The sequence below is a fragment of the Thunnus thynnus genome, chromosome 1, assembly GCF_963924715.1.
Source record: "Thunnus thynnus chromosome 1, fThuThy2.1, whole genome shotgun sequence".
NCBI classification, from domain to species: Eukaryota; Metazoa; Chordata; class Actinopteri; order Scombriformes; family Scombridae; genus Thunnus; species Thunnus thynnus.
Window position 1 is genome coordinate 38867055 of NC_089517.1, and position 22322 is coordinate 38889376.

The window sequence follows — 22322 nt, forward strand, 5'->3', positions numbered from 1 at the left end:
TATGTATGCTGTAGTAGACAAAGAAAGCAGTTTAATTTCCTATGGACTTTAAAGCTCCATGTATCCATGGTAACATGATCTATTTATTCTCTGTATTATTATGAACTAGTCTTTGGAACCACGTGAAAGAGGGTGTTTCATAGCTGTCAGGGAGCCATTATATATATAAAAAAATCAAACAGAGAGAGCGTTGAAAAGAGAATCAGCTGAGCCCAGCCGTCACATGTTAGACATTCTTTCCTACTGCTCTTTTTCTCCATTTCTCCTTCATTCTGCTGTTCAGGTTTCCACAGCCTCTTAAAAGTGACTCAAATAGACTTGGCAGGATGATAAGGTGTTACACTGCCCAGCAGGAAAGCTCGCGCTGCAACAAAGATACTAAAACCTGAAAAAGCCCTCATATACTGCCTCTGAGGCTGCTCAGGAGCAATGAAAACACACCATGCTGGGTTCAGTACCAACACCTCTGCTGCGCAATGGCATAGCCATAAATACTGCGTGTGCTGCTCATTCTTGTTGATGCTCTCCCTGATCTGATCTAAAGGTAATACTCTCTATACTGTATCACCTAACTAAATCTGTGTGCATAGAATAACATGATTTTACATTTTAAGATGTTAAAAAGGTCCTGATATTAAAATACAAATATTTCCATGACTTTCCGTGACTAAACTGGAGACATCCCCAGACTGTTCTTTGTTCCTGGTTTATTAATGATGTCAGAATGTATCAAATTCTCTGACTGAGCCTGTCTGGATTATACTTTTTCTAGACACCATAATATTCCAGAAATTCCAGGAGCGCTGTGAAGCCTGCGTTATATAAATGTTACTGAATTGTCTTCTTTTCACATTCGTCATGTTGACCAAATTTAAATTCTTTAAATTCCTTTATGTGTCTAACTGTGTCTGACTGAGCCTGTGTGTGTGTGTGGGATGACTGAGAATGTGATTGCAGCGTGTGAAAAATGCCATGCCCACACAGACACAGTTACTGTAGAGAAGGGAATTACAGACACTATTCTGTCATTTTCAACCCATCAACAACTCTCTGTGTAGTCATGTAGAGTATGCATCTCAGAATTTAAGAATTGATTTAAATTAGTTTAATGCATATGTTTAGAAAATTGCGATGTTTAAATTACATTTTAACTCAAATTAGCACATCACACGGTTGTGTCTTGCCTGTTTTGTCTTGAGACTGAAAGTTATTCATGCCTTTCATGCCACACACTTAAGAATATGGCAAATAAGTTAAGAAAAAAGATGTTTTTCAATTCTCTTCACCTTATTCTAAATTCAGCAGCCAAGCTTTAACTCTAAATAACACCAGATGATCTGTTCACATCACTACGATTACAGCATTTTTTTACTGCCCACCAGAATATTTTAGATGTTACTGTAGGATTCTCTTAAACGCTGTTGGGCCTCAGTCATGGGGTTAAACAAAGGCAGGCCTACATGTGAACTCTGAAGACTGACCACAAGGCTGCCTTTGTCCTTTAACCCCTGAAACAGAAGAGCAGCACCAAAATGTTGCTGATCAGACTCCATTTCTCATCATGCTTTTCTCAGTTCACACCTTGGAATTGAATCCAGGAAGCTCCAAACTCTCTTCTCTCATTGGCAGAGACGCTCCAACGCCAGAGGAAGTCACACATGGTGACGCAGCTGTAACGTCACCACAGCTTTAAGTACCAGCTGCACCCATCACCTTTTCATTGTAACTGTGCCAGTTTACTGAAGGAGGTAACCCTGTGTATGTGTCCCCCTCACCGACTGAAAGATTCTCCCCTTGCTGGACAAGCTGAGACTTCGCCCCATGTTCACCTGACCACAATCACCGGATCCAAGAGACAGATCACTGTTGCAACCCAGCGTTCTCTTGTTTGCCTGCAGAAGGAAGAAAAGGATTTCTTCATGAAGATGAGGATAACTTCTATGCCCCGCTCTTCTTCAACGCCACTGAGGATCAGCTTGCCGTGAAACCCGCCAACAGAGCACAAGGATGGCCTTGTCAGCATCCGAGCCAAGGAACTGAGCCGGGCCCAAAAACGGACTGAAACACACCCTACTCTCTTCTTTAAGTGACACACATAAGAGGCTTAAGTCTGGGCAGAGACAGTGTTATATTGTGTGTTGTTAGCTTTTAGCTTTTTAAGCTTTATTTCCTGTGTTATTGTTGAGAATTGCCGAGCCGCCGATTTCTTTTGCCTGCTATACTCTGAAGAGTAGTTAAAGTTTGCTGCCTGTTTAGTTGTGTTCACCACGCTAGACTGTCTTGTGTTTGTCCCACTCAGGACTGCTGTGTTTGTGCCACCGTGAGTGAAAACTAAGTTGTTTGCAATCGAAAATCAGACAATGTTCCGTACAGACTGCTGTCTGTACACGCGCTCTCTGTGGACAAAGCAACCGCTTCTCCCTCCCCCCCACGGTTGCTTTCCCTCCTCTTTCTTCCCTCTCTTGCTACTAACCCACACACATGCATGCATGTACGTACACAACACACACCTCTCTTACACATCTGACGGTCAAATAATGTGGGACACAGAGACGCTGACCCCCAGGCAGTGCCATCTTGCTATTGTTCTAACCAAGACACCACAGTCACATCCACCATTTGGTTCTCATCTTACGAAATCACATCTGCCGTCTTAAATATTGGGTGACATCATCTTCTAAGATCACGTCCACCATCTTGCCCTCAACACATACACACAAACACACACATGCATGCTCCTGCTTGCATGTGTTTTCACTGTACATAGCTGCTGTTGTTATTGCTTAGGTAGAATTAGATTTTAGGATAGTGATTTATTGATCAAAGCATCGGCTAACTTTGTTGTCTTTTGTCATTATTGTATTTATATATATTGTGAAACGTGGCTGATTGAGAGAGTCAGCTGTGAACGTTGATATCCATCAGATATTAGCATTCTAGATGAACTCTTTTATGATACTACCTCATTGTCTGGTTCCGGTCCTGGTTTCTGGGTGGTGCCCTGTTATTGTTAATTCATATTAATACATTTATTAATGTTTATAACTCATAATAATATAATTATAAATAATAATTATTGCTAATTACCAGCCGTGCATCTCCCAGATCCAACAACACCTACAAAAGATTTATTACAGTTGGATAAATCTAGACTGAAAACTAAACTTAGGAATACATATCAGGTAATGCAAAATAACATTATTTAATATTTATTAATTGCATGAGCTCAAACTTCTTTGTAGTGATGAATTCAGGAGTGTGGGGCTGCTGCGGAGTATAGAACAACAGAAGCTGCAACTTATGTACAATATCATTAATGGGCTCCTGAGTATTTGTGTTCACAGATAACACTGGGGCATGCTCAACATGGCTATAATACCAGGGCTTTTTACCTTGGATTAGTGTATTTTGTAGATTCATAAACAAATCAAAGTCCTTCTAAAGGAATACTTCATAATAAGTTAAAGTAAATGGAACACAATATTAATATATAACTAGAGTAATTAAGGGCATTGATCACCACATGCTTCAAAAAGTTTGAAAGAATGTAAGAGAATCGCATATGCAGGAGTAGTACATGTTGTGGCCAGACAAAAGAATCAAAAATATGATATGCATGATATGAGGTTGTAGAGGTTGCACTATGACATGGTGAAATAAAACTATCTCAAGATACAGAATGCAGTATGTAACAAATGTGCAGTAAACACACATCAAAGCCATATGTCCACAAACATTATTCACTGATGAATTGTCACTGTAGAAATAATTTACCTTAAACAATGTGTCCATTACCAACATTTAGAGATGTAGTACTTTACTGTACTGCACTGAAGACAGTAGGATAGTGTTTTAAATCATTTGGAACAAATGTCACAGCAGAGCCCATTTCATGTGTCTTGTGCTATTACCTCACTGTAGGCTTTAATGTGAACGCTCCTCATTCCCTCCCCCTCCATCCAAGCACCACCGTTTAGACTCTGTCCGTTAAAGGGTGCCAGTTTGTCTGGGCTCAGGAAGCTGCAGCCTCTAAGGAGACACACATAGACACAGCTGAAAATGAAGGACACTGCACAAAAACTAGTTCAAAATACGAGCCTATATGTGATTTAGAAGCCAATTTTTAAGCCAAATATATCCAAATGTAAAATATTTTGGGTCTTCTAAAGAGGTAGAAGGTCTTTTATTGAGTTAAAAATGTAAGTTTAGCTTTTGTGAAGAATTTTTCATTTGTTTTATTTCAGTTTTCATCATTTAGCCAATGCCTTTCAATAAACTATCAATATCAGGACTGTAGTACTTAAGTTCCATCAGTGTCAAGACTGAAGTTGAGATTTTTTTTCTAATATCTTGGTGGTGGGTGACTCGGACGTGTCTCGGTCTCTGCCACTGGTCTCACCCATCACAGTGTTTGGAGTTGACAGAATCCAGTTGTGGCTGGCTGCTCTCACAGCAGACAGGAGAGGATGTTCTGCTGCAAGTCAGCTGTCAGTTCATCACAGCACTTTACCGCACTGACTTAAAAGCACTGTTGGGACTTATTTTCCACAGTGTGTCTTTGCCATATAACAACCAAGCATCCTCATTTTAGTTTCATGCAAAGATGTGTGAAGAGATACAGTATTATATTGTCACAGTTGGCTAAATAACTGCTAACTGTGACACCATCCAGGCAAATTTACACATAAAATGCTCTAATTTGTATTGGTGAAGGAGTATGAACCTGACTAGCTGTCCCAATCACATTTTATCCTTGTCTAAATCCAAAGCACTGTACAGAGTGATTGAAGTTATATCAAAGTTGACTCTTGCTATGAACGGCAGGAATACAACAGAATGACGAATAGTATATTGGTATTGTTTTGTTTCTTTGGTCTCGGTCTTGACTTGGTTTTGCTGCTTTTGGACTTGATATTTAAAAGGAACCCAAGTGAACCTTTGAGTAAACATTACAAGTAAGACAAGCTGCAACCTATCAGCAGCTGAAACCAGCAGCCTTGCAACTATCAGGATTCATTTAGAACACTGATAAGGACGCCACATCAGAGCCAAGCAGTTATCTGGAAATAATGTACACCCCATCACCCAGCACTGTTTCCTCAAGTCTGGGATATGTCATCACAAGAGGATTGGTCGTCTACTAATCAGAAGATCGGTGGTTCGATTCCCAGCTCCTCCTGTCCGCATGTCAATGTGTCCTTGGGCAAGATACTTAACCCCTAATTGCTCATGATGGCTGTGCCATCAGTGTGTGAATGATTAGATTTCCTCTGATGGGCAGGTTGGGACCTTGCCCCTGAACCCTTTCAGCGTATGAATGTGTGTGAATGGGTGAATGTGATTCATAGTGTAAAAGTGCTTTGAGTGGTCGGAAGACTAGAAAGGCGCTATACAAGTACAGTCCATTTACCTAATCAGAAATGCTGTAGAAACCATTCATCGCTGACACCACTAGACTGTCAAGATGAGATGTAGAGGTTAGAGGTGTGCCCAAATACAGATACATTATTCGGCAAAGCACAAATATTGGGTTTTTACGAATATTTTTTTCGTACAAATTTTACAAAAATGTTTGTCAAATACCAGCGTGCAGGTCGTTTACATCGCTATTTCAGTGTCTGTCCTCTGATCCACTGTTACATCTATCAGCAGGTCTCAACAAGGGGAGTCACATCCACCTGCTACATGACGCACATTTCCTAATTGGACATCACTACCGGAGTTGGGGGTGTTCCCCAGAAATAAAGCTGAGCTACTGACACAAGCGAAGTGCTCCCAAGGGACTCTCCATAACCTGTTGTTCGCCTTCTCCTTTCCACAAAGTTAGGTTGTAAAAAATAGGCAATAAATGAAAAGTGCAAAGCAAGAATGGCCTTTGAAGTTCTTCCCTATATGTTACACAGTGTGCTGTCTCTGTGTTATGGGTGTATAAATAGGTAGAGGTCTGTCTGCAATGAGACAATGAGTAAAGCTTTAGCTCAGTAGTCAACACAGTCATCTATGATCTGGGAGAATCCAGTTTGAGACCTAGTGTGGGGACCTCCTTCGGAAGGTAGTTTATTCATGAACACTTATTGTAACACTTTAATTTTCAAAAATTAAAAGCATAATAAAAACAAAAACAGGATTTTAAAGCCTCTTTCCACTTTTATTCAAATACAAATACAAAGAATTTTGCTGCCTCAACAAATACAGATACAAATATAAATACTGGACTTTCTGCACATCCTTAGTAGAGGTGGGTATACGCAGGTACTGTAGGCCTATACTCACCTCTGGGCAGGTCAGTTTACTGTATACCTACCTAAAAATATCCAGATATGTGAGACTTTTTTCTCAGTCCTGTCGTCATCAAACAAATATGAACTGGTTTTTTTGTCTGAGAGCTTATAAGACATGATAACTAATGTGTCAGTTCATGTGTACAGTACCACAAAAAGGAATGACAAGCATGGATGCTGAACATATTTTGGTCTAATTTATTACCTGTTTTTATTTATTTTATTGTAGCTGGCTAAATAGTATTGTGAGGAAAACAAAGGATAACTAGAAGTGGCCAGAAGTGACTTAAAAATTTGAGCTTTACTATGCACAACACCTGCACATTACCAAGAACTGGAGTTGTTCAGACAGTACATGAACAAATTATCTTGAATATGAATATGGAGTATAGTCATCAGTGTCACTGACAGAATCCAAAGCTTTTGCACTGAAGCTTCTCTCAACAGTGACTAAAAGTGTTATTGTTAGCTCAGCTGAACTTTGGATTCTATCCCAAGACTGAACTGAAGACAGATGTCATAATGTTTGAACAGTGATGTGATCACTTAGCTTAAAAACTAACCAACATACAGTATATCAAAAAGCAAAGAGAGGAAAAAGGTCTAAGACGGTTCCAGCTCTCTCTGGGTCTCTCTCCTCTCGCTCAGCAGACATAATGCATTTCATTCTCACATTTTACAGTGTGTCACCACCAGGGCATTCTCATTTTCTCTGTTCTGTTCATAGTTGTGATTGGCTCTAAATATGCTAATTAGATAAGCAGATCTGGTGAGAGTCCGGGGAGAGATGCTGGATATCTTTGACAGACCACTATGATGTGCAAAGTGAGGGTCACATGACAGAGACAGCCAAAGGCATCTGCTGATACAGAGAGCTCTGGCAAAAAGATTCAGGGTTGTCTGGCTAAAAAGTTCAACTCTGTGTTGGCTGATTAAATATGTGTAATATGAACTGTATATTTCTACAGTTTCAAATGACTATCGCTGTGATAACTTTGGAGAGTTGTAAAATCCTGTCTCGTAGTATTATAAACTGATATGCAGTGTGTTTACTCTGAGAAGCCTTCAAACTACTCCAACCAGCCTTCATAGTTACCATCTCACTGTACCTGAAGCAACACGTCCACGCGCCCTTGTGTTTTTGAACACAAGGCTGTTTTAGGTCTACTTGGTAAGAGGTTGATTGGTCAGTGGAGAAGCTGGCTTTGCACTACCACTAGCTTGGCAATGTGACCCTCACCTTGCATAATGTAGCGGTCACTAAAGAGTCTCTGGAAGCAATTCTGCTGCATATACTCTACTTGATGAAAGAATTTCTGAATCGACAGTTTCTCTGTTGGTGATGATGGGAAGTGTTTCTCTTTTAGCCTGATAAGACAAGTTATATAGAGTATTTTTGTATGAAAATATCACCCAATTAAGCTTTTCCTATTTTTCCAGCACATTCCTGGGAATGAAAGCACTTGGCTTTTATTACCTGTGTAGGTCCCCTCCACTCCTCCCTGGCTCCACATTAGTGTCTTTGTCGTCTGTCTGGACGCTGTTATCAGCCATTTGTGGTCCGCACACCTCCTCAGTGGGCCCTGTGGCTACACACATCCTCCAAATACTACTCTCCTGTAACAACACACACACACACACACACACACACACACACACACACACACACAAAGTGAACAGGCATAAGGGAACCTCTATACTAGGAGGTAGAAAGCATGCTTTATGAGCATATCAACCATCTGGGTTAGTGAGGTGGCAGCCAAGGAAAAAGAAAACAAAGAGTAAGATTTTATAGGTGCATGAACTGAGCCTTTAGTGTTTGGAGGTTACGCATATGAGGCATGGTTGTGTATGTTTAAATGGCTCTCAAGGGAACAGTATATGACCACGTTATTATATATATGATATAATACAGACATAATGGTTGTTTTCTGTAAAGGAATAACAAAGTATTTCCTTTATATCAATGACTTTTGATATGGAGCAATCATGTCATAAAATGTACCTAATGAGATTACAACACGTTATATTTCCACAGAGGGGATCATTTTAGCAAGTGACACAAAGAAATCCAAGAAGTGATGAATAACACACTAAAATTACCCTCTGACAAGTCATGAGAATATGACTTTATTCACACAGATTTCATTCATAAACCTCTATACGATGATACAGGATTCAGTCTCAACATGAAAGGCACAATGATATGACCATGATGTTTCTGTCTGGTAGGTGATTAAGAGTGATTGATGTCCAACCTAGCATGAATTAGCCCCAGAGGAAAAGCACTGCTCCATTAAATTACTGTTGAGCTCAGCCTCAGTCGGGGTTGTTTAGCAACTTGGGCTTGATTCCATAAAGTGGTATACAACAGCAAGCTGTAACATCTTCATTACAATGGGCATGCAATCTATGTTATCTATGGTTGGTATGGTTAATACTGTGTATTCATATTGCTATATAGTATTGTGGAAAGATCACAACAACTTAACTGATTTGTTTAATCCATGTCATGTGTGAGGAGGCACCCAGCAGTTCATATACTTATCAATTTATCTATAATTTCTATCATCCTGTTTCTCCATATTATAATTTTGCTATCTTGGTCTATTCTGTACACATATCTGTTGCATGTCTGTCCATGGAGGAGGGATTCCTCCTCTGTTGCTCCTCCCGACATTTCCTCCATTTTTTCCCTGTTAACTCCTATTGGGGAGTTTTTCCTTATTCAAATCAAGGGTCTAAGGATAGAGGATGTCATATTGCTGTACAGGCCGTAAACCCCCTTGAGGCAAATTTGTGATTTGTGATATTGGGCTATATATATAAAAATGGACTTGTCATGGGTTGTTGAATACTGTTATTTAAGGATGGCAGTATCAGTTGGTCAGTTCACCAATTTTGTCTCAACTGAAAGATTTTGTCAAATATCGGATGGATTGCCATTAAATTTGGTAGAGGAATTTATGTTCCCCTGGGATGAACTGTTATATTTTGGTTTATGTCCAAATACCTGCAAAGCTACTGATATTCCCATCAGCCTCTGCTGCACTTTGTGCTTAGTGCTAATTGGCAAATGTTAGCATTCCAGTTAGCATACGAACCAGCATGTTTGTTAACACAGAGCCTCTGCTTTTACTGTAGACTCTTAGGAGTAGTAGCTTTATTTTTTCATTCATATTATTTTGTTCTTTTTTTTTAGTTAGAGCCAATAAATCATAAGTCAAAGACAAAATGTACAGCTTGTCAAGAGGACAACATGCAGACAAACAATGAAATGCAGCACAGGCTTGATATGAATGTCTTACTTCTACAATAAACTGAGCAATAGACTTTAAACAGCCCCTCATTAATCTGGCCTATAACTAAATAACTAAAGGCATGGCCAAATATATATACTGTATATAATTTACTTTAAATTCCATACCTTTACTTTCCACCTCACTACATAAAGGGCACACTACTTCCTGCTTTGGTACTGGAGGTTGGCACTGGATGTAAATTTGTAGTTATTTAGTCAATGTTTATTTGTATAAGGACAAGTATATAGCACGAACCGATATCAGCATTTATAGCCTCTGCTAATTTGCAGTGCCCATCTGTATGGGTCTTTAAAATACAAAAACTCCAAATTGAAAAACATACAAAACAGCACAGGACACAAAAAATTTAGACAATAATACAATAAAAGTACGATTAATCATGAGGTACAGAATGTTCCTATATGGATGTAATTCCTAGGACAGACTGGAAACACATGGATCAGAAGAGACAAATTAATTCATTAAAAACACAAATGCCATCTTGACAAAAAACTATGAAATGTCCTATGATCTGTTGGTATTTGTTATCTCAGCTCTGACCTCATCACTCCCAAAGTTCAGTACAGCAGGGAGTGGGGAGTGACAATAATAGCTTCTCCCCAAAGGTAAGGTAGACTCAGGGCCTACAGGTGGAGGTGGAGTTTATAAAATGCTATATAAACAGCAGCAGCAGCAGCAAGGGACAGCATCAGAGCGGTGTAGCAGCAGGCATCCAGCGAAAGAATAAGCAGAGAACTGATGAGTAGTCCTCTGCCATCACGAGAGGGGTATGTTGGATACATGTTGCTGTGAGAGGACTATGCCATGTGAGTGTAGCAGTGGAATGGAGTTGATCTCAAGAGTCTGAACTAATTAATTTGCTTAAAACTGTGCAACAATTTCATGAAAACAACAAATGGTCCTCATTCTTCCAGGTGTAAATGTTAGTAAAAGCTAAGCAGATAGAGTATTAGAAAATCATTTTACAGTATCAGTCTAACCTGTGAACAAGTATCATCACTCATCTATTTAACCTGCGTGTGTTTTTGTGAGGTGAGTGATGAGTGACCAACAATCTAACCCTGTTTGACATCAGTGGAATGTGGTGTGAGGCCAAGCTGTAGAAACACCACAGCACAACAAACCCTGTGTTTGTCTGAATGTTTGACATTCAGGCCATCCACAGCTCTCAACCAACACAGGGCATGTGATTATCATTACATTGAGACAAGAAACACTCGACACAGGGTACATAGCTTAGTGTTAGCACGCTCGTACCATACCAGGCATGGGATATACAAACGACAGACACTCAACTCTACATATTATTCTGACCAGAATGAAAACTGTTGAATGTATCATAATGAGTTTACTGCTGGGTAAGTCATGAATCTGACAGTCTAGAGCTGTATGGTCAGTTTCAGTCGGTCAGTTGAAAGGAATAACTCTGGGAGGCTGCAGGAGCCACATGTGTTGAACATGTTGTTACTGTGAAATGAATATGACAGTGAAGGCCTTGTGACTATGATGTGCTAAACTTGTTTCTGATTGGTTAGTTCAGCCATATAAATTTCATCAAATGTGTCTCTACATCTAAAATAGGAACACATCCATGCCACAGTTGTTCCACAACTATCTACTGTGTAATTCGTGGAAACACACATTTAACAGTGCAGCAACTAAGAACTGTGAATTATTATGAGACCATCCACAACAGAAAAAAAAACAGCAGTGGCTGCACATTCAAAGACAGACTATGTATGTAACAGCTTAACACAGTGGAACAGCGGCCACTGTGGCCACAAGTGGTAATCACAGAATAATGGCACTTTCAATTTCACCGCATTTCCCAAGACGTCTTAAGTCAGTTGTTTTAGTGACATCATCATATAGTGAAGTGAGTGTGGGTAAAGTCGCTCATGTGGTGGAACTTTGGTCATATGCACTGTGATGTGCTCACCTCTGGACACTTTTGGGATAAAATGTGCTATGAGAGGGGACTAAGGACCTGAATTGTTTCCACTGAGATGAACTAACATTTCTGACCCTGTCACCCCTCTCAAAGACTTAATGTCAATGGTTCTTAGTAGTGTTGAGTTCAGATGGCCACCTCAAGGTGCCACTTGACTCACATGGCATACTACTCTCATTGCAACATGAATCCAACACAACCTTTCAGTCATGTACTTAAGCAGTGTCACTAACTGCTGCTTTTCATAGTGTTTCTAAAACCCCACTTCCACTTCCTCTTTTTTTCCCCATTAAAGTTTTTTCTCTGAGGAGTTTTTTCTTATCTGAATCGAGGGTCTGAGCATTGAAGATGTCGTGAGCTGTACAGATTGTAAAGCCCCTTCAGGCAAGAAAACTTCCTGGGAACACAGCTGTTAAAGTCCATATGAAATGGCATTTTGAGTGTATCTAACTTCCGTATCATGACGTACTTCCGAGTGAAACGGGATAGACGGGCGGGACATAACGTTGGGAGGAATTTGATTTGAATGTTGAAAAGTGGGCATGTCATAATGAATCTTAGCTCTGAGCTGCTAAAAGTTGAAGATTGATTGATAGGTGGATGTCATGATATTACTGGTTGAAATGGGTTGGTCCAATCCTACATAAGCACACATCATATTATGTATTACAGGAGGAAAACATTGGATTTTGATATAAGAATACAAAGAAATAGATTTTTTTTGTAATTTTTTGGCATATGTTGTTAAATAGCTGCACAATATGACCGGGGATGTGATCTAAAAAGGTTAAAAAGGCATTCGACTTTAAGTCTGTGAGTGTGAAGTCCAGATATTCTGATTCAGCCCAAGGCCTTGGCACTGATAGGTATCAGCATTGCATTGAGAAGCGCAGCCCCCTCATTCCTTTCAATGAGGCAGTCCATCAGCCAATGGGGTGGACCTGCCTCAGTTTTTGTAGCAACACAACACAACATAATCCAACAACACCCTACATTGGTCTACTAGGAATGTTCACTCGCATGTATTTGATTATATGCAAGTGATCATTCCTAGTAGATTACTTTGAGGCGTGATTGGTGTAATTTCACTGTTTACCTTAACACTGTTGAGAGAGACAATAAAATGACCGCCACAGTGATAACTTTCCAGACTTGTAAACTCCTTCCTCAGAGTATTCTAAACTGCTATGCAGTGTTTTGGTGTCTGATGAACTTTACAACTCATGGACGTCCTGAAATGTATATCACCTTCTTGTAAGTATGTCTCCTGCTGAGCAACACTGTGTTTACTTCTTGTTAAAACATAGTGTATCAGAAACTCAAGAAGAGTCAAAGTCAGCAAATGGACTCAGTAATATCAGCTACACAGCAAACTCTATCTGAAGTTTGTTAACAACTGTTTTTTATGAATGGCTTCTTTTGAGGAAAGAGGAGGAATTTGAGGAACTAAAAAGGTATGCATAGATTCTACCCCAGAGCAAAGTCCTGCAGTCATACCTTGATGCTGAAGGACCTCCTTATGCTCTTTTTATTCTCCCTATGTGTGGTGGTGTGATGCAGCTGGTTGGCTGCCTCTGTGCCTCCTCTTTTCTCCATGGCTGATTGTTTCCATTGTCCGTTCTCTGTGTCTCTGTAGCCTGTTGTATTCCCAGCAGTCAGATCTGTCCTCCAGCCTGGACCCCATGTCCTGCGCCCCTCTGACACTTCCCCAGCATGCCTCTCTTCTGGACCGGGGCAGTCATCAGTGGTCTTAGAGTGACACAGGATCAGGGACCTAGACGGGGTCAGTGAAAGTCAGGTATTAAAGGAGAGGGACAAAAATAGCAGTCCTGCAGGACAGGAAGAGTAAAAGCAACACTGATGTGCGCAAACATGCTGTATATCAGAACTTAAAGCTAATATAACTAGTACCTCTGGTCTGTGATTGGCTATGAATCTAAATACTGATCATTAAAAATTACATCAGCCTCTAAATAAGATAAGATAAGATAAGATAAGATATACATTGTCCGCGAGGACAAATATGTTGCATAAAGCTGCATACAGAAAGATACAAGGTACACACAATATACTGTAGGTACAAAACCTCCATATGTACAGACACATACAGAATACACTATTGTGCCCCTGGTACATAGAGTTTACCCTATTCCTAAAATAATACACCACAGTAAAGTTGTACTAAGGAATAAAAATCAAAGAAAACTGATGGCAAAAATGAGGCAAAGTCCATAAATGAACAAACCTGACTTAACTTTATTTTCTATTGCTTCCTGTACAGCCCTAGCTCTAAGCCTGTACCGAGGTGAGGGTACCTGGAGAGCATGGCCAGCTTCTTGGAGCGGTGGTTATGGCTGCTGTTTGGGTTGCTGTTGTTGTTGCTTTTCCCCTGGTCCCTGCGTCTCCTTTCCATCCTCCTAGCAGCCGCTGTGCTGGCTTTCCTCTTCTGGTGGGAGTATCTCTGAGGCATGGCTGTCAGTGTGTGTGTATGTGTGTGCGCCGGGAGCTCAGGAACCAACGCACCCCTCCCAGCTGGTCCAAAGCCTAATGGAGAGGGACGCTCTGGAGAGCAATTAGAAAATTCAGTTAGGACAGTCTGACTGCATCCGTGTGTGTGTGTTCTGAGAATTTGCTGAGGCAATTGTGGAGACTAGGGAGGATAAAAGCGCTTTTCTTTCCCTGCTTTGAAAAAAAAAGAGGCAAAGTTTTTCCTCAGTCCTCATGACTGCGACTTAATCAGACTGCTGTTGAGAGAAACACATGGATACACGGACACTCCACACACACACTGATGTGCAATGAAATGACCTGAAATGACCAAATGACATGGAACATGGACACAAAACCAGAAACTGATGAGGCATTAGAGGCTCACTCTTTTTAATGTGCACACAAGCTATACTATGTTAGAACAGATAATGGTGTTAGCTATGGCTTACTGGTGCCGTTAATGGGCTAGAGTGAATGATGATCTGCACACTTGAACGCTTCACACTCCAGAGAGCACTACATGATGACCCTCAAATGCATTATACATGCTAGTGTAGATGTCCTCTCACATTTGCCATGAACACTTAGTAAACAATGTGCAGAGGCTCTTTAACTGAAACCCATAAGGCTGACATCATTATCTTGCTACCTTCTCTCCCAGCCCCCTCACTGTCAGAGCGATGTGACTTTCTCAATTTCCTGGTTGGGATCCTTTCCCATTGATAGAATACTAATAAGCTCCACCTTTGTGACTGCTGCAGCTTAAGGTTTTAGTGATTAGGTACAAGAGCTCTTTCAAGAAAGGGTGAACCATCAAAGATTTACCAACAGTTTTCCTCTGCTTCCAGTTTTGTATTAATCTAAGTTTACACATCTAATGACAGGATCAATGACAAGATATTTAAGTCTTTTCAGACGGTCACTGTGTCAGATTAGACGATCAAAGAGTCATAACTTCTTGCTGTGACTTGACTAAGAGACATGCCAGACTACATGTTGGACCCTAAACAATCACAGCTCGCCATCTTTCATGACTTGCATATGTGCATACGTAGGTGATGGGGAAGGAGGTGGCAGGTACCTGACAATAACAACATCATTTCTCTTTTGCTTCACCATAATCACAGTGGTGCATGGAAGACTGCTCTGTGCTCCTATTGGTCAATATCAAGGAACATGTAGAAAATTCTGACATGCAGACGTTAGTCACAAAAATGAAGAAGTGAGACTTGACTTAATTGAAAACATTCAATTGAAAATATTCAATTAAGTCACCGTAGTACAGGTTATGTGCCAAACTATTTCCTGGCCGGGACCACTAATTTCTTGAAGTATCCACTGTTAGTAGAAGTAGTAGAGAAATAATCCAAAACAAAACTGCACAAAAAATTGGCGAGTTGTCAGTTTTACACTTCAGTTTTTATACAAATTAAACAATGGAGATATAATGTGTTAGTGAGCTTTAGAGTGTTGATAGGCAGATATTGTTACCTTTGGATAGAGCAGGCTACCTGTTTCCCTCTGTTTCCACTCTTTATGTTAAGCTAAGCTACCATCATCTAACTCCAGCTTCATATTTAATGCAAAGACATGAGAGTGGTACCAACTAAGGATGTGCAGAGAGCCCAGTATTTGTATCTGTATTTGTTGAGGCAGCAAAATTATTTGTATTTGTATTCGAATAAAAATGGAAAGAGGCTTAAAAATCCTGTTTTTGTTTTTATTATGCTTTTAATTTTAGAAAATTAAAGTGTTACAATAAGTGTTCATGAATAAACTACCTTATGAAGGAGGTCCCCACACCAGGTCTGAAACTGGAGTCTCCCAGATCATAACAGCTGTGCTGACTACTGAGCTAAAGCTTTACTCATCGCCTCATTGCAGACAGACAGGGAAGAACTTCAAAGGCGATTCTTGCTTTGCACTTTTTATTTATTGCCTATTTTTTACAACCTAACTTTGTGGAAAGGAGCAGGGGAACAACAGGTCACTTGTCAATAGCTCAGATTTATCTCTGGCGAACATCCCCAACTCCAGGAGTGATGTCCATATAAGGAAATGTGCGTCATGTAGCAGGTGGATGTGACTCCCCTCGTTGAGACCTGCTGATACATGTAACAGTGGAGCAGAGGACAGAGACTGAGATGGCGATGTAATTGACCTGCGTGCTGGTATTTGACATGTTTTTTTTTTCTTCCTGAAAACAAAAAAAATTAAAAATATTTGTATGAAACAAATATTCGTAAAAAAAACCCCACTATCGTGATTTGCCAAATAACATATTTGTATTTGGGCACATTCCTAGTACTTATGTATCTTCTCATCTAACTGCTGGCAAGAAAGTAAATAAGCAAATTTCCCAAAATGTCAAACTATTCCAAACTATTCCAGCTCTGCCAAGATGTGCTCTCTGTGCTGAACACGCAGAATCTCAACAGAGTCTGAATAAGATGGAAAACAAAATATATTTTGTAAAATCTCAGTGCTTTAATATTGGTATTTCACAGACTGCACTTAACTGGTTCTTGTGCTATGTGACTGATAGAAGATTTCTCATGTCTGTGGACACATTTTGATCACATGTGGTGTGCCTCAAGGTTCCGTTGTTGAAAAAACAGTTCCTTTTTCCTTCTATGCTACCTCCGGGCACATGTGACCTCTGGGTCATAATTACCATTTTGTACAGGAAATGATACAAGAAACATGTCAACAGACAGCTAACAAAATGTAACTTTCCAGCATGCCATACAGTTTTTCAAATGCCAGAAAAAAAGCCAGAAAAAATGTCTTTCCATGGATTTCTACTTTTTTTGTGTTTCGTCGGGTGTCTCTGAAGCTGTTGCACCACAATCTACTTTCATCAGTCATATGTACCTCCTCAAATTTGTGCATTGCATTGTGTTACAATAGAACAGAATAAACACACTATCTTTTTCGTCCAAAAGCTGCCACCTTAAAGGACGAGTTCACAATTTTTCAAGTCTGTCAGCCATATGTCCAAATGAACATTGAAACCGGTTTTGCTTGCTGTAATCATTCCTCCTGTTCATACTAACTATTAAAGGATCCCAGCTATTTATTGTTTTGATGAGCGTTTTTTGAGAAATATATAAAAATGCCTCATAAATAACGTTGATTTGCTTCTTCTTCTGCCCTCGGAGTAAACAAACGGAATTATGGACAGTGCCACTCTGCAACCCACATTGTGGTTGGAGGTGGGATTACATCCATAGTGTTAATGACTTAGTGTGTAAGAGATCGAAACTCCACTATTGAACTGTAAAGTGTGAATGAAACTTGGCATGTACATTTAAGAGTTAGTGCTGGATATCTCAGGCATGTTCAGAAATATATAAAAATACCTCATAAATAATGTTACTTCTGCTTCTTCTTCTGCATGTTGATTCAATGAACGGAAATACAGACAGCATCACTCTGCCATTGTAATCCACATTGTGGTCAGAGGTGGGATTACATTCATAGTGATAAGAACTACTATAGAGAATGAATTGAAAAAGTTTAGAGAGTTAAGCTAAATTCCTGTTCCTCACATGTGGGAACTTTGTATGTATGTTCAAGACACAGTGCAGGATGTCTCAGGAATGTTTTGAACAGGGGTAAATTTTGCGTCTACTGATACCCTTAGTGTGAGGCATTTAGGGAACATCAGTAAATTGTAGCATACATATAGTCAGCCTGAGAGGCGTTTCAGGGATGGGCACAACTCTCTAGGTATTGAGAAATCAGCCTGTTCCGAACAGGCACGTTTTGAACGGGCACTGCACTAGTTAAAGGTAAAATAAAAAGAACATTAACAGTTAAATAAAATAGTGCCCTCTATGTACATTAAAAGAATGATAAAATGTATCACACAAAAGTAATTAATCAAAATTAAGTTTATAAATGCACCTTTGATTGGCATTTTCCAGATTGTTGTGTTCAACACATAAAATTCACACAGTCAGTGCAGTTGGTTATCAACCTAAACATACAATGATTTATTATATTTAGATTCTGTCTGTCATCACAGGTGTCTATCACCATCTCATCTTATACACTGTAAGTGGCTCTGGAAAAACGTGTACGCTGGTCAGAAGAAGTCTGCGTGACGCACACACATTCTCACCACACATTCTGTTTTTCTAAACACCAGTTTATGTGTGGGAAATGGTGTGTGCATGGTATTTGTGCATACGCAATACATCTGGCCTCTGGTCTAGAGAGTTACAGTGCAGATGTTGCTTTAAGTGAAGCACTCTGTCATAATGTCATTTCGAATGTACTGTATTTAGTTGGATAAATCCACCTAGCCTAATGGTAGAAAAGACTCTTGATCTTTGGTCTGAGCTTGTGGTGTGTGTGTATTTGTCAGTACAGCTGGCTGTTGCTGTTCTGCTACAGTGATGTGACAGCCCATATGCTGACAAATGCCTCTGTGTGCTGTGAATATTACATGCGAGTGAAATATAACAGAACAAACTGTAAATATGGAATATAACGTGCTGACCACATGGCACTCAACTCCCAGTTTTATTTACATCTGAACCACTGAGATAGGCGACACAGTGAAATATGAAATAAAATGACAACGATAAAATGATGTCAATCATGGTACATATCAGATATTTAAATGAAGGTTAAATTGAAGTCATTTAAAATACATAAATGCATTGTTAAATAAACTAAATGAAAACATCGAAACCATATAAATAATTGAATAGCCATGTAAATAAATAAATAAATCAGTAATGATCCTCCTGGTTCCAGTGGATGAGTATGGAAGAAAAGCTTTCTTTTCTGGTGAATCTGTAGCTCTGATCCTGGAAGTGTGTTAGCAATTATGGAACATTAGCCTGGTTGTTGTGCTGGCCAGATAGACAGGAAACAGAGACATGGATCTCTATGCTGGAGGCTTACAAGCCCCATAGACTACACTTCATCTCTCCCTCTCTCTTCTCTTTTCATAGGCCGACACACTTTCCAGCTGGATGTATGCCAGCACAATGGGAACACTTAGTGGAATGGAAATCGATCTCAGCTACCAACTGCTCAAACATCATATCCATTGGACTGCTAGGTAAATATGAGTTTACATCTGCATTGAGGTAAAGACAGCAACCGTCTCTGATCTCAGATCTGGTTCTTGTATTTGAAGGAAGTCAGGATCTAGTCTCACACAGATCTAGCACAAATTTTATGTCTAAATTAAGCAGAAAACTAAAAGAACTTGCACACAGGTAAAAATGCACTGTAGTTTGTTTAAGAACAACTTAACAGCAGCTGAACATCTTGTTTTTGCTGACCTCCAGTGGTTTAACTTGCCACATTGCTGCAGTGATGCAGACATGTACTCCAGGGTGTGTTAGTAGACAGTGACATCACTGTAAGGTGTGGTTATAGGTGCAACAGAGCACACTGCTGATGACGTCCATCCACACCCTGCACAGTCATGATATGATTAGCCTAGCTTATAGCATGCACATTCATGGCTCAGGCACATTTCTCCCTGGCTAATGATTAGGGTTGGTTTATACTGGACCAGAACTAGTTGGTACACTAGTCATACATTGTCCACAATGGAAATCTTAAGTGTTTATAGTTGTTCCATACAGCCACACTCTAAGGCGGAGTGAAAAGCTATAGTTTAAGAAGATATATTTTAAATATGGGGAACGCAATGACGCAACATTTTCAGACAATCTCTCCTGGAAGGCAGTCATAGGCCCCAGTCAGTCAGATCGCTTTTTGCAGATTGTAAAACACAAGGTGCACTGCACTGCCTTTTTTGTTGAAGCATTAGTGTTGTCTTAGTATTAGTGTTGCACAAAAGAGAGCTAGGGAGAGAAGTTCAAACACTGGCTCTTTTCTCACCTCCACACAGCTGAACTATCACTGTATGAAGTGGGTGTGAACGTCAGATTGTCCATTTCTGAAAGTCACAGAAATGGTTGGACTCAGCCACCACTAATCGGACTTTGAAAAGGTGTGGGGAGGAGGGGGATTCTGAAGCTATTTAAACTTCCAACAAGCAGTTCTGATGGAGTATACTGGCCCCTTTAGTTGACTGAACGTGCGCTGCTGCTGCTCTGTCCTGCTCACTGCAGTCCAGAAGGCTGTGGCCACAGTGAGCAGGATGAGCGCATGTTCATGTGCTGATATGAACAGTTGTCAGATTTACAAAGAAAGTTGCAAAGTTGGCAACACTGCCTCACAGTAATGACATGATTAGGCTACTGAGATATAACATGTTAATTTGTCAGCTTTGGAGATATTGGTAGGAGGTTTTGTTGTTTTTTTAACACTGGAAGCAAAGTTTCCAGTCTTTATGCTAAGCTAGGCTAACCACATTCTGACTCCTGCTCTGTGTAACACACAGACATGAGATTGATATCTATCTTCTCATCTGACTTTTGTAAAGAAAAATAATAAGTGTATTCACAAAATGTTGAAGTTTTCCTTTGAGTTGCTCTGAAGGCAGTAAATATGCAGTTTAAACCAATGAGATTCAGGGACGGCTTTAGTATTTGTGGAGGAGATTCTAGTTAAGCCTCGTCTCCAAGTTCCTAACAGACATATCTTCATGGGTTGTATCCAGCCTCTGAATTGGGACAGTCACAGTTTTCCATGAAGTCCCCAGGTCAGGGGGCTTTAAAGCCCTTCAGTGCAGGCTGTGTGTTAGTAAATATGTATATTTACAGCCTTCCTTCATAAAAAGCTCTTCTTTCAAAACTCTGAAGATGTTTACCACCTCCTGTGATGTCAGACCACCTCCTGTGATGTCAGCAGAGGTACAGTCCAACTTTCCTCTGACACACACTCTACTCTATTGATGTAATGGCTCACAGTAGCAACACTGTTTAGTATAAAAAAACTTGGATGAAGAGGAAAAATGGGGGAAGAGGAGGAGAGTGAGGAGCGTGAGTCACGTTGAAAGGTGTGTTTATGATAGAGGCTGAATAAACAGTGTGTTTACACATGCGTATTCATATATGTGTGTGTGTGTCCTCACAGAAACCATACTTTCTGTTTGTAGCATTAGCAAGGCAGGCACTGCAGCCTAACAGAACCTAATTGAGAGAAAGCAGAGGGTGGGGTGGCTGTGCAGCAGAACAACGTGTGTGTTGTTTGGAGTTTTTTCCAGAGTGGGACCCACAATGGACAGTGGAGAGCCACCTGAATGGGAAACCTCTCAGTCATGCTGCAAATTAAAACTGTACCACTTTTAGAATGTGCACAGTCTTGGGGATTATTTATGAGTTTTGGTACTGAAGGGGACACGACTGATCTTGAATTTTTGTTTATGCAAATGTACTCACACTTTCTAGGGAGGTGCAGCTAGTCTGGCCCCTGTTGTGTCAGCGTGGAATGACAACTACGTGCTGTGTATGGCCATGTGGTTGTATCTAAGCCTGGCCCTGTGGGTTTATGGCATATGCGTGGCTGTGGGGAGAGCAGAGAGGAAGCCACTGCTGGCCTCACTGGGCTATTTGTGCTCTAAAGGTCGCTTTGGAATGGACATTCACAGTGTTATGTAATTTGTGTTTTCCTAAAAGACCTCTGTGTGCAAGTGGGTCCATGAATCCACACACATCCAGCCCTCAGGCCAACAAGTGCATCATTTAACTTCCCCGCTCTGTAACTAATTTTGATAGTTACACAATATTCAAAGCCTCAGAAACAACATTGTCTCACTTTCACTTCTGCCATATAATCTTAAGTCATTTCATGCATTACATTCCAGTCTGAGAGACACAGCGTTCAGATAAACATGAACTTGCACAACTTTATTAACACTGTTAAGTCCTACTCACCGTAGTCGATCATGTTGTCTCTTAGCCAGCCTCCACTGCTTCTACTCAGGGTGCAAAAAGATGGAATTACTCCAGACAGACAGGCAGGAGTCCAGACAGACCATCGGGTCAGAAACTGACGTATCACTCAGAGCATATGGCTTCCTCACTGTGATTCATCTCGGGGTAATGTGCCTGTACCTCTCCTCCTCCTCCTCCGTCCTCCTCCCTCCTTTTCCTCCCCCTCTGTCTGGAGAACACAACAGTGTGTCTCAGTAAGGCACGGCTCCCCAAAATCACTGCCCCTTTCCTGTGAGCCAGCTCCAGAGAGGAAAACACACCGCACTTAGCTGGGCCTGACCTCACACCTACTTTGCATCACACACTGGTTGTAGTCTTTTACAAGGCTTCATGTGTGTGTGTGTGTGTGTGTGTGCCCTCAGTATGTGTGGGTACATGTACTTCACAGTATGAATAAATTCTCTGT

General features: G+C 40.4%; 1 protein-coding gene across 3 annotated transcripts in view; it reads right to left on the minus strand.

Annotated features, from left to right (window-relative positions):
- Positions 1-22018, minus strand: part of il16 (interleukin 16) — a 54740-nt gene extending 32722 nt beyond the window's left edge. For 2 of the 3 annotated variants that reach the window (XM_067597725.1, XM_067597716.1), the window contains exons 1-6: positions 21857-22018; positions 13871-14117; positions 13053-13329; positions 7759-7898; positions 3912-4029; positions 1776-1892 (exon numbers count right to left, since the gene is read on the minus strand). In XM_067597725.1, coding sequence (XP_067453826.1) covers positions 1776-1892; positions 3912-4029; positions 7759-7898; positions 13053-13329; positions 13871-14117; positions 21857-21869 — 912 coding nt within the window. In that variant the 5' untranslated portion in view covers positions 21870-22018. The remainder of the gene's footprint in view (positions 1-1775; positions 1893-3911; positions 4030-7758; positions 7899-13052; positions 13330-13870; positions 14118-21856) is intronic. The other variant, XM_067597733.1, reaches the window with a different exon arrangement.
- Between the last annotated feature and the right edge of the window lie 304 nt (positions 22019-22322).